This window comes from Camelus dromedarius, chromosome X (genome assembly GCF_036321535.1).
Source record: "Camelus dromedarius isolate mCamDro1 chromosome X, mCamDro1.pat, whole genome shotgun sequence".
Classification (NCBI taxonomy): domain Eukaryota; kingdom Metazoa; phylum Chordata; class Mammalia; order Artiodactyla; family Camelidae; genus Camelus; species Camelus dromedarius.
The window spans coordinates 2,787,859-2,801,775 of record NC_087472.1 but is presented as its reverse complement, the minus strand read 5'-3'; the positions used below and the strand labels follow the sequence as shown (position 1 = coordinate 2,801,775).

At 36.6% G+C, this 13,917-nt stretch overlaps 1 protein-coding gene across 2 annotated transcripts in view; it reads right to left on the bottom strand.

Annotated features, from left to right (window-relative positions):
• The window catches only part of GABRA3 (gamma-aminobutyric acid type A receptor subunit alpha3), a 234,763-nt gene that overhangs the window by 128,907 nt on the left and 91,939 nt on the right, over positions 1–13,917 (bottom strand). Inside the window, exon 2 of one of the 2 annotated variants that reach the window (XM_064482791.1) lies at positions 11,228–11,382. In XM_064482791.1, coding sequence (XP_064338861.1) covers positions 11,228–11,367 — 140 coding nt within the window. In that variant the 5' untranslated portion in view covers positions 11,368–11,382. Of the gene's footprint in view, positions 1–11,227; positions 11,394–13,917 lie in introns of both variants that reach the window. The other variant, XM_010992048.3, reaches the window with a different exon arrangement.

The window sequence follows — 13,917 nt, the reverse complement described above, 5'->3', positions numbered from 1 at the left end:
ATTCCCACCCACAGGGTTCCAGGTCAAAGCTCTGATTCATCATTGCCAGGGGTGCTACCATTGACCTGAGCCCCACCCCTTGGGTCTCAAGCCACTCTTAGACCTCCATTATCAGGGCCCTGATGCTGCCATCCTGGGCCCCACCCACTGCATTCCAGGTCCCGGCTCTGGGCTTTCATTGCAAGGGATACTGCTGCTGCCCTGAGCCACACTCCCCTCATTCCAGGTCAAGACTCTTAATTGTCATTGCTGAGATAGGCTCTCACTGTCCTAAATCCTGCCTGTCCTCTAGATTCCAGGTTGTGGCTCTGAGCCATCATTGCTGAGACCAGGCTACCTCTACTTTGAGCTCCACCCTCCAGTCCCAGATCAAGGCTCTGAACCATCATTGCCAGGGGTGTTACCACTGACCTGAGTCCCCACTCAGGTTTCAGGCTGGGGCTCTGACCCATCATAGCTAGGACTAGGCAGCCACTGCCCTGAGCCCAATCCACTTGGTTCCAGTTCATACCTCTGACTGTCATTGTCAGCACTGTGCTGCCACTGCTCTATGCCCAAGTTCCTGGATCTCAACCAGAGTTATGTTACTGCTATCCTGGAACTTCCCTCTGTGGCCAGAATTGAAACTTTGACCTACCAACTCCAGACTATGCTACTACTGCATCCTAGCCCCTGGGCCCAAGCCACCACTGTACCTTGTCATCCCAGAGTCTGTTCCACTGCTGCATTCTGGCCCCTCCCTAACAGCCAGAGTCACAGTGGTGACTCCCTGAGACCCAAGAACTGATTCCATGGGATAGCTACGCATGCCCACACCCTAGACACCAGTACTATAGCTGCAGCAAGTGTGTCCCATGACCCAGGTGCTATGTTAATTCCATGTGCAACTGATCCTAGGACATTGGCTCCAACACTTCTCTGAGGACTCTATGTGTCAGCATGTCAGACCAGGCACTGAGAAGGATCTGTTCAGTTAGAACATCCTCCTATGAACAAAAAAACAATGGGGATAGGGGAACAGGAAGACCTCAGAAGCCTTAGCCTCTGAAGATTCCAATAGCCTTACCTACCACTACCACCTGCAGGTCCTCTGCAGCCTTGGCCACAGAAGACCCCCATAGTCTGACCAATGGCAACCTCTGCCAATGGAGCAGCATGGTGACTACAGCACTGTGCCTTCCCCAAAACCAAGGATGCTGTATCCCACCCAGCTGGTGCCCCTTAAAGCCACCTCCAGGTGAAAGTCTTTTACTACTGTAGCCAGTCAGAAAAGAATGAAAGACGTGATTGCACTCTCAAATGCACAGACATCAATGCAAACCCATTAGAAACATGAAAAAGTAAGGAGATGTGATACCACCAAAGGAACAAAATAATACTCCAGTAACTGACCCCAAAGAAGTGGAGATCTGTGAGTTATCTGAAAAAGAATTCAAAATAATGATTTTAAGCAAGCTCAAGTGAACACAGATAGACAAATCAATGAATTCTGGAAAACAACGCATGAGCAAAATGAGAAAGAATTCAATAAAGAAACAAATTAAAAAAAAAAACAGAAGTCCTGAAGATTAATAATACAATGAATAAAATGAAAAAAAAAATGCAACAGACAGCTTCAAAAGTAGGCTCAATCAGATCTCTTGATATTATCTAATCAGAGGAGAATAAAAAATTAGAATAAAAAAATGAAGAAAGCCTGTGTTAAATATGGGACATGATTAAAAGAAACAATATTTGCATTATGGGAGTCCTTGAAAGAGGAGAGAAAGGGACAGAAATCTTTAGAAAGAAATAATGACTGAAAACTCTCCAAGTCTGGGGAGAGATATGGTCATCCAGGTAAAGAAAGTTCAAAGATCCCCAGACAGACTCAACTTTAAGACATCTTCTCCGAAACACATTATAATCAAGCTCTCAAAAAATCAAAGACAGAGAACCTTGAAAGCAGAAAGAGAAAAAACAATCACCACATACAAAGGAATCCTGATAAGGCTCTCAGAAGATTTCCCAGCAGAAATCTTGCAGACCTGGAGAGACTGGGATGATATATTCAAAGTGCTAAAAAAAAAAAAATACTGTCAACCAGGACCATTTTACCCAGCAAAGCTGTCATTCAGAAATGAAGGAGAGATAAAGACTTACATAGGCAAACAAAAGCTGAGGAAATTCATAACCACTAGACTTGTCCTACAAGACATGCTAAAGGGTGTTCTTCAAGCTAAAAGAAAAGATGCTAATTAGTACTGTGAAAACATATGAAAGTATAAAATTCACTGGTAAACAGGAAAGGATTTAGACTTATTACCACTGAATATGTTAGCTGTGGGCTTGTTGTACACGACCTTTATTATGTTAAGGGGCATAATAAAAAGAGCTGGCTCTTTGAAAAGATAAACAAAATTGGCAAGCTTTAGCCAGGTTAACTAAGAAAACAAGAGAGAAGACTTAAATAAATATAATCAGAAATAAAAGAGGAGACATTACAAATGATAGCACAGAAATACAAAGAATTATGAGACTATAATTATATGTCAACAAACTGGATAACTGGGAAGAAATGGATAATTTCCTGGAAACATATGATATACCAAGAATGAATCATGAAGAAATAGAAAGTCTAAGCAAATCTATAATAAGTAAGGAGATTGACTCAGTAATCAAAAAACTCCCAACACAGAGAAGCCCAGATGGTTTCACTGGGGAATTCCTCCAGACATCTAAAGAAGAATTAACACCAATCCTTCTCAAACTGTTCCAAAAATTTCAAGAGGGAACACTTCCAAATTCATTTTATGAAGCCAGCATTACCCTGATATCAAAGCCAAATAAGGCACTATAAGAAAATGAAATTACAGATCAATATCCCTGATAAATACAGATGTAAAATTCTCAACAAAATACAAAACAGTAGACAAACAACAAGGTCCTACTGTATAGCACAGAGGACTGTATTCAATATCCTGTAATAAATCATAGTGGAAAAGAATATGAGAAAGAATATGTATATATATATACACATATATATAACTGAATCACTTTGCTGTACACTAGAAACTGACACACATTGTAAATCAATTATACTTCAATAAAAATTAAATGCAGAAGAAGATCTGACTACTGCATGTTGTGAATGATTAAATAACAAGGTACTAGACCTTAGGGATATGATTTCATATGTGAACATAAGCAGATATATCCCAACTTAAAATGGATTGTATTCCAAAATTTGCAAAGAATTAAAGGTACATTCTTCTTTTGAAACAATGATATAAAAGTTAACTAGTCTTCCAAGCAAGGCTACACAAGTCTTTATTTCTCATAATTAATAGCTGAATGTTTGTAACCATATTGCCAATGCATGAGCACTATATCAGCAACATTTCTGGTTAGGTGGAATTTCATAGGCCAGTGTGAGAACCACTTACAGCACTGCCTATGTGGAGAAAAGAATTATGACACAAAAGGAGGGGAAACTACAGTACTAGGAATATTCCCTTCCCCACTATTATTTACTCTCTATATCACACTGATGGTGATGACCAAAGCAAGGAGCTGGTCACCAGCTCAAATCTCTCAATCAGTTCTGGTGCCTGGTATCCCTAAAATGGAGAGTCCTGACAGTCATCAACTTAACCAAGAGATCATATTTAGCATCAGTATTACTGAGACAGCCTTGCCTCTTGATGTGATACAATAGGAAGTCATAGCATCACCTACCAAATATTTTTGATCCTGGTTTCAAATGTCCTGTGTTACAAATGTTACATTGCTACCTCAAAATGTAAAATGATATTTCTTATTCCTCCAGGTCCTATAGGAAAATTACATTTGCCCCATTTTAGCACAGGCCAGGCAGTCATGTGACTGAGATACTAAGTATTCAGAGATTGATGGATTGCTGTACACAAGTAAATGTTCATGTGCACAAAAGAAATGGGCATGTGCTTAATTCTTACTTAAAAATGACCAAACACATGAAAAGCAATACATTGTAGCAATTAATAGCATGTACTCTAGAGCCAGACTGTCTGGGTTTCAGTCTTGGCTCTGCCACTTTCTAACTGTAAGCTTTGGCAAGTTACTTGACCTCTCCATGACTCCATATTTTATCTGTGAAACAGGAATAATAGCAGCACTTAGCTAGCAGGTCTGTTATTAAGATTCTATGAATTAATATATGTAAAGCATTTAGAATAGTGCTTGGTACATAGAAAGAGTTAGTTATTTAAATATAAGCTTTAAAGTAACATGATGGAATATGAAAACTACAAATAATAATAAAGTCTTGAACCAAGTTTTAAAAAAATCTAATTAGAGACCAAAAGAGAGTGTCCAGTTTTAAGCAATGCCTGGAAGATCGTATCATTTGAGGAGAATAGATGAAAGTAATAAGAGTTACCTATACACAAGAAAGCATGAAGTAGCTCTGAGAGCTGTTACATGAAAAAAGAATCAAGTGCTACAGGGGCCTAAAACTAGTAGACATTACAGGAAGGTGAACTTCTGTTCAGTATAAGAGGCATTTTCCAACCCCTAGAGCTATATATCCCATAGTAGCAGTGCAGTTTACTGCTGGAAGGAGTCAAACTGGTAGGTCAGTCATCAAGCATAATACAAGAGGGATTCTTGATCAGGGTAGGAGATTAGGGCTTACAAGTTTTCAGGTCTCATATCTGGTTCTGGAATTTTAAGATTTGGTGATTAATGTATTGACTCTGTATATACATGTAAGAGATTGGTCTTTTCATACTTATACTTCAAATCACAGTCGGCCTGAGACATACCCATGCAACATGTGTCCCACCTGTTCACATTGTTTACTGAGTTAAAGTGAAATAAAAACTAAGTCCTTCATGTTTCTTTTAGTAACTTAGCATTTACATGTGTGGCCACAGGTGCCAGTTTATTCTGAGATTAAGAGAACTGAGAAACTATATTTCACAATGAAAACACTTACAAGGACTGACACATTTGGTACAGTGGCACCAAGTCAGGCTATGGATGTGACAAGGAGACAACAGTCCAATCATTTCTTCTTAAATTCACAGTATCTGCTCTCACCACTGCCACCACCATATAATCCTAATGCAGAAAAGGTGGTGATATGGTGTCATGCAAATGTAGGGTCTTGTGCCCAGTGTCTTTCATTTCCCCTTTCAGATATATTATACATTGTCTTTCATCCTGTCCTCTTTGTTATAAGGTTAACCTATACAAACTATATCAACAGGGCTCCCATGACCTCTGGCTTCAACTTGGCAGAAGATCAGAGGGAGGAAGAAGGGTAAAGTCTGAGTATATAATCCCTTGGCTCTCTCTCTGTGATATCGCCTCCACTAAAGATCTCTGCACCACCTCTTAAGAAAACTTGTTTTATATGACATATCTGCTGCTGACCTTAGGTTCTTGCTCTATTCCTTGGGGTGCACCTACATTCAGACCATACCTGTACAATTAGTCCCTTTGTAAATCTGTCCTCCTCAAATAGTCTTAATCAAAATGCCCCATCTGTTTTCCTTGGGATCCTGACTGATACACACTTCCACTTTCAACAGATTGAAGTCAAACCTGGACAGAAGATCTATCTGGCATTTACTTGCTATGTAGTTCAACCTATTATGAAATTATTTACATTTGACCATTTTGACCCAGAAAAATTATACTTCCGTAATGGTCCAACCTAACATTGTTCACACATATTTCTCATTTGTTAATGGTCAAAATACTGAACCAAGAAGCAGGAGTATAAGAAATGTCTTTATTATATGAAGCTGAAACTGTTCCCTATAGCTTTTCTTCAAGAATATGGGGCTGGGAATCAGAGACTGGTGTTCTAGACCTAGCTCTACTATTAATTTGCTGTAAGGTCTTATAAAAGTCAATTTCCTTTTCTGGAACTCAATTTCTTCATGAACAAAATAAAGAATCAGATTAGATGCTCTCTGAGTTTTCCCATGTGTTCTATTCTAAAATTTCAGAATCCCGTATCCCTAACTAAACTTTAAGTTCTTTGAAAACAAGGACTCTGTTCCCAAGGTATTGTTCAAAGATACCTTACATCAGAATCATCTGGGGCATTTGATAAAAATGCAGATTTTTAGGCACTATCTCCAGAGTTACTAAATCAAAACCTTCAGGTGTGGAGCCTGCTTCCTTGTTTACACATACCAAATGTGGACTACCATTGCATTTATAACATGATTTAAACAAAGTACTGGTCAATAAACCACTGTTGATTGTTGAAGCTTCTTGGTTAGCCAACCCAGGTGATTTAATTGAATAAACCACTAAAGGTGGATAAAATAATGCAGCAAATGGATTTTTTCAACACACAAAAACATCATTAAGAAGGTATGAAAACAAGCAAACAAAAGGAAGCAGCTGTTAAGTATCAGAGTTACCAGCATATATCATATATTTTTAAATAGTATTGATTCATTTTTTCTAGCAAATACAAATACGATGACAACCCTAATATTTACAGCCAGACTTTTCATCATCTTATCCCTCCAAAGCATGAATTACATTGCACTTGGAAGAAAGAAAACCCCCCAAAAGGTTTTTTTAATACCCCTGTATAAACACAAGCACTTGTCTCTGCTTTTTCAAGCAGGATGTCTTGGCCTCCTCTTTAGTATAATTATTAAAAGGCTTGGCTGTCTTGTTTTCTAAGCACCTACAGGACATAAACAAACTAACGTAAACAGAAGAGGTGACAATTAACACTGAGGGTGAATACACAAATGAAAAAAGCATATATAGAATAAATAAAATGAATTTTTTTATGATCAGAAAGTCACCAAGAAGTGGAACTATTCTGTTCAAAATTCTTGTTTAGGATTATTAGAAAAGATGCAATACAATTTTTAGAGAACTTTATTCTCAGAATTAAAATTTAAAAGGCTTTAACATTTGAAGTGGTAAGATTCATTTATTCAGAACTTCCATTTTATTTAGAAGATTATCATTTCCAGTGAAATCAGATACATGATAAGTTAGTAAAACAGAATTTGTCTTTTTTTTTCACACTGGGATAAAGAACAAAAAGGTCCTCATGGGCCAAGTTTCTAAGAAGATATTAATCCAGTTCTGTAGCTCTCAGCCCCAGAGATTTTCTTGAAAATGCTAATAGAAGATGGAAAGACTCACAGTACATTAAGATAATTAACCCTGCAAAAATAATTAGGAACAAGCCCTAATGCTTCCAAGAATATGGGACAATAGCCAAATGTAAAACAATGACAAAACACGACCAAAGGATAAAATATCCTGTGTAATACTGAAATATTTATAGACTAAGGGGGTCATTTCTAGTAATGATATTCCCTGAATGAGGTTGAATTTTAAAGTCAAAAGAAGTTCAATATAGCAGAAGAACACAGAGTTTGGTAACAGAAGGACAAAGAAATAGGGCTGACAAGAGGCTGGGTCATAATGGGCCTTATAAAATTATGTTAAGGAGTTTGGACTTTCATCTAGGGATAATAGAAAGCCATTAAATAACTCTAAACAGGATAGATATGATGCAACATGCATTGCAGAAGAAACACTGGCTACAAAGTGGAGGTTGGTCTGGATAGGAGCAAGACTTTAAGAAGTAAGACCAATTAGACACTCTTTCAGTAGTCCAAGTGGAAGACAGCATTGGATTAAAATAAGGTGATATCAGGAAAGTTTGAAAAATGTAGATGAATCCAAAGGATGTGGGAGGAAGAAATGATAGACATTAGGGACTGACTGCAAAGTGAAGGGTAAAAAATGGGAAAAAATGATTCCAAGTTTCTGGCTTGAGCAATGGGGTGTGTAGTGGTACCATTGACTGAAACAAGGAAAAATGGATGAGGAATATGTTATGTTTGTTTGTTTGCTGTTTTTAGAATGGGGAAAGGAGATGGAGATAATGAGAGTACTTTGGACATGCTTAGTTTAATGAGTTTATGGAATAGCCAAGTGGACATGTCCAATAGTTGGATATAGAGGTCTGACATTCAAGAGAGGTTAGGAATGGTGATTGAGATGAGAGTCATTGGCATATATATAAGGTAACAATGTCATGGGGATAAATGAAATCATTCAGAGTGTGAATGGTAAAAAGAACACCCAGAACAAAACAAAGAAAAACACCAATATCTGAGCAATAAACAAAAGAAGAGATTACAAAATATCTTTATATTATAAAGGCCTCTGATATAGCTGTGTAACATTGTGGAAAATATTGTAGAAAGCACAGTCATAAAAGCATGAAGAAAACTAGGTTAAGTATTTACTGTTGGCACTATGTCCAGAACTCTTACTGGACAAGTGAAACCACCCCCCTAGTTACTTCAGAGTATTACCATTGGCTGAACAGAATCATCTCGCTCTAAAATGCCTGGAAGGGTATGCCTTCCTCCAGTGTGCCCACAGGCAATGACTAACTGAGATGAAGCTACAAAAGCCCAGGTCCTTTGCCTCAAGATGGGCCAAAACTGTAGTGCCATTCATGATCCATATCTCCCCATGGGGTCAAATGGAGGCTACACTTCAAATGAAATCACACATTTGGTTTACTTTTTCCCCTTCCCTATCTCACTTCCCTTATCTCTTACAAGTTTCTCTCAGAGCACTCACTCAATAAATTATTTGCTTAAGAGTCCTTGTCTCAGGCTCCACTTCTAGAGAAACTACTCTAAAAACAAGGGAATTGTGGTGTCTCTGAAGTCAAAGAAAGAACTATTCCTTAACAATATACAATTATATAATATGGTACTATATAATTATATAATTTCACAATAATATGTTTCCATATATATGGAAAAGAATTTTATATATAAAATTATTATATATATATAATTCCATAATAATAAAAGTGAGTTAAGGAAGGAGGGAAGAGTCAGCAATGTTGAATGTTGCTACTACTAAAGAAATTGAGTAGCAAAAGAACAGATAAGTGTTCATTTTAGCAGCACAGCCAACATTGGACACTGGTTGCAGAGGTTGCCTTACAGTCATGGAGTTGGAAGTCAGACAGCAGAAGTGGAAGAATGGGTGAGAAGTGAGTAAGTAGAGACAATAAAGAAAATTGCTTCTTCAAGCAATATGACTGTGAAGAGGAGGAAGGATTTAAAGCACTATCTGGAGGGAAGATTTTTAAATTTAAGATGGGAGATTCTTGATCACATTTAAATGCTAATGGGACAGAGAAAATTAAAAAGGACAGGTTGAAAGTCTAAGAGAGAAGAGAGAAAATTGAGAGCAAATATCTGAAGAGAACTGATTTTAAGACATTACAGAGGGAATTAAAACAAGGGTTAGGAAGTTGCAAAAGAAGACCTTTGAGATCTCATTTTTAAACGTTTAGAGTTTGAGCTGCTGATGTTTTTCGAAATACAATGCAATGTCTAAGGATCAGGCACCAGAGTACTTGAGTTCATCTGGGGAAAAAAATCAAAAGCTTTGGTTGACTTCCTCACACCACATACAAAAATAAACTCAAAATGATTTAAAGACCAAAATATATGACACCATAAAACTCCTAAAAGAGAACATAGGCAAAACATTCTCTGACATAAATTGTAGTGATATTTTCTTACAACAGTCTCCCAAGGGAAAAGAAATAAAAGCAAAACTAAACAAATGGGACCTAATCAAACATAAGCTTTTGCACAGCAAAGGAAACCGTAAGCAAAGTGAAAAAACAGCCTACGGACTGGGAGTAAATATTCACAAATGATGTAACCAAGAAGGGTTTAATCTGCAAAATATACAAATAGCTCATACAACTCAATATTTTTTTAAAAAATCAAAAATGGGCAGAAGACCTAGACATTTCTCCAAAGAAGATATACATATGGCCAATAGGCACATGAAAAGATGCTCAACATCACTAATTATTAGAGAAATGCAAATCAAAACCTACAGTAAAATATCGCAAAACCTACAGTAAAATATCACCTCATACTAGTCAGAATAGTTATTGTCAAAAATTCTACAAATAATAAATGATGAAGAGGCTGTGGAGAAAAAGGAACCCTTCTGCAGTGTTGGTAGGAATGTAAGCTAGCGCAACCACTATGGAAAATATTGTAGAAAGTCCTCAAAAAACTAAAAATTTGCAGCAACATGTATGTTCCTGGAGAATGTCATTCTAAGTGAAGTAAGCCAGAAAGAGAAAGAAAAATACCATATGAGATCGCTCATATGTGGAATCTAAAAAAAAAAAAAAAAATACAAAACACAAACAGACTCACAGACATAGAATACAAACTTGTGGTTGCCAAGTGGGTGGGGAGTGGGAAGGGACATACTGGAATTTCAAAATGTAGGAGTAGATCAACAAGATTATACTGTATAGCACAGGGAAACATATACAAGATCTTGTGGTAGCTCACAGGAAAACAAAAAATGTGACAATGAATATATGTATTTTCATGTATAACTGAAAAATTGTGTTCGACACTGGAATTTGACACAACACTGTAAAATGACTATAACTCAATAAAAAATGTTAAAAAAAAAAAACCCTAAAAATAGAACTTCCATATGAACTAGCAATCCCACTCCTGGGCATATATCTAGAAAAGACAAAAACTCTAATCTGAAAAGATACGTGCACCCCAGTGTTTAGAGAAGCACTATTCTAGCCAAAACATGGAAACAACTTAAGTGTCCACCAACAGGTAAATGGATAAGGAAGATGTGGTATGTGTGCCTCTGTGTGTGTATATACATAATGGAATATTACTCAGTCATAAAAAGAATGAAATATTACCATTTGCAGCAACATGGATGTATCTAGAAAATATCATACTCAGTAATTCAGACAGGGAAAGACAAATATATGATATCACTTATATGTAGAATCTAAAAACTAAAACAAATGAATCTATATATACAACAGAAACAGACTCATAGACATAGAAAACAAACTCATGGTTACCAAAGGGGAAAGAGAAGGTGGAAGATAAATTAGCAGTTTGGGATTAACAGATTCATACTACTATATTTAAAGTAGATAAACAACAAGGACCTACTGTATAGCAGGGGGAACTATATTCAATAGCTTGTAATAATGTATAATGGAAAAGAATATAAATATATATATATATATATATCTGAATCATTTTGCTGTACACCTGAAACTAACACAATATTGTAACTCAACTATACTTCAATTAAAAAAAGAACTTTGGTTGAAGTCAATAATTTATCACAGTCTTGTTTTATTCTAGGAGTTAGGGGTACTTACCCGCCAATATCCTGCTTCACAAAGTCCCCAGGTTCTTGTCGTCTTGATTCCCCTTGGCCAGTTGTCCCAGGGAGAATGTTAATCAGGAAGAGAAGCCCAAGGCTAGTCATGTAGAAGTGATTCATTTGTGTGATTATCATCTTCTTAGGCAGCAACTTGGAGAGACCTGAGTTCCATGTTCAGGGAAAGAGGAAGGGGAAAGGAGTAGAAGACAAAGGGAATGAGGAAGAAAAGGTAAAAAAAAGATTTTATTCAACTCTGTTAGAGCCATTTAACTTCCCTAGTACACAGTTTGTAAATGCTTAATGTGACAGTCCCCCTTCTCTAGTTCATCAGTGCCACCAAAATTCACTCCCAGCATACTCCTCTCTTAATTATACCAGAGCCCATCCAACAGAGGACAGTATAAAGACTAAATCAGTAATCAGAAGTCTTAGGGTACAATTCCATCTCTTTCCTTGTCTTCTTATAACTAGGTGAGTCACAGAATTTCTCTCAGCCTCAGTTACCTCTTTATAATCCAAGATCTTAAAAAAATCTCATGTCTTCACTTTATTTTCCCCCAATTCTGTTTGATTTTTACTATCACAAATGCCTTTGCCATGGGTAATTGTTCAATATTGTAGAAATCCTAGAATATTAAGACCTGGGGTCTCTTTATACCATTTTTGGGATTGTTCTAAAATAACAAAGGGCCTGGAGTAGATGGGCTTTTTCCTCTGAATCAGGTTGAGAAAATGCTGAATGATGAGAATATGTTTCTTGGATAGAAATGCAATGTTTTCCCATAAAGAGATATTTGAGAATAAATTCAGTCCCATATAGGGGCCACAGCATAAAGAAATCTAAGCCTTGTCTCCTGGTACAGAAGTCCCTAAGTGGTGATAGAATTATGTAATTTAGAGTTGCCTGTTTTATGAACTCTGGGTGGAGATAAACTTCATGGCTTCTTTGAATCTGAGACATTGATCACTTGAAAGAGACCTATTCTGACCCATCACCATACTCTTTTTCAGTCATATAGGTGGTTTAACTTTCAGAGGAAATATAAGGATATGAAAGTTTTTTCCCAAGGAAAGTTTATGCATGAGACTAATATGTAAAACAGATACATGCTGAATAGCTATTCTAGTTGATGAGAACATGAAGAACAGAAGTCTTTCTAAATTGATCCAACCCCCCACCAAAAGCAATCACTAGGTTCTATATTAGATTGGTTTTTTTGAATCTGGTTTAGACATAGAAAACTATGATATAGGAGAAGGTGGACTTCTGACATAAGAAAATGTCCACATTATAGACATAAATAGTCATGATATTGGGTTATATCACATAAACTTGCCAATATTTGACAATTTTTATTTCACAAAAACAGCAATTTTATATGGTCAATCTATGTGCTGAGACATTCATAATTTATGAGCTGTGCAAGAGCTGATGGCCATTTTACATAAATCAACAGAAACAGTATAGTTAAGAAAATCATAGCATATCAGTAAGAAAATATGCTCCATGGGCAGGAAATTCTGGGGGCATGTGAAACATTTGTAGTATGGGCAATAACTGTAATATATGTTCACACATCCACAGTGATTTAGCAGACCCTAGTGTTGAAAATCATATGACAAAGATTAATGCTCTAATAATCATGATTGACCATTACTCTACAGGAACAAAGACACTTGGTGTAGGATATGAAATCCAAATTCCAGAAAGAATCCATGGACTATAGGACAGAACCACATAAGTGCCTGAGTAATAATTCTGGGTTTAGGAGAAGATGGCCATGCTGCATGAGCAAAGATTCCCCTAAGTGTGTGTTCAACTATGCTATGCTAGTATATAACTATGCTTTATGTCCATATGATCATGATGAACAAGCAGAAAACCTTCACACTAGGAATAGATGCCAATAACACTGAAGCAAATGCCCTTAATTTGGAAGGAGAAAACTATGATGCATATGAAGATAACAGTGTTATATGAACTCATGACTGAGATATGTGTTCAAATAACCATTATGCATGAGAAGAACTCCATTACATATAAAACAGGTTGGACATAATATGTGCCCTCCAACTACTATGAGACTTTTCTAGCAAACAACATTATTATAATTTATGTGAATACATTTATGATATAAAATGATTTGGACATGGTACATGTCAGAAAACCATAGAACATAAGCCTAATAATCACTGAACAATAGAAGAGGTCCTTGGTACACATTTTATTAAGATATTGTATGTAATCAAAAGAATGCCACTGGACTGTTGCACAACAATGCAAATGTACTTAACACTACTAAAACATACAGTTAAAATGGTTGGTTGTTTATGTTTTTTTAACCACAATTTAATTTTTAATTTAAAAAACATGCCACTTGAACAGGTAGCCTTAGCAAATTAGCAAATATCTACAAAAAAGGACTTAACCCTGATATATATACAGAGAAATGTGGCACATTAGCAGATATTAGCATTAAATGAACATAAATCCATGGTACACACTCAGATGACCATCAAACAAGTACAGAGAAGGTAACTAGAAGAGCAGACACTCAAAATTCTTCTGACAACCTTGCTGAATTTTTAAGTGACCATAGTCCCTAAACTGAAAACCATGACACTTAAATAGAAAGCCTTCAAATATGATAAGGCATCTATGTAGCTCAAGTATGGTACATGTTT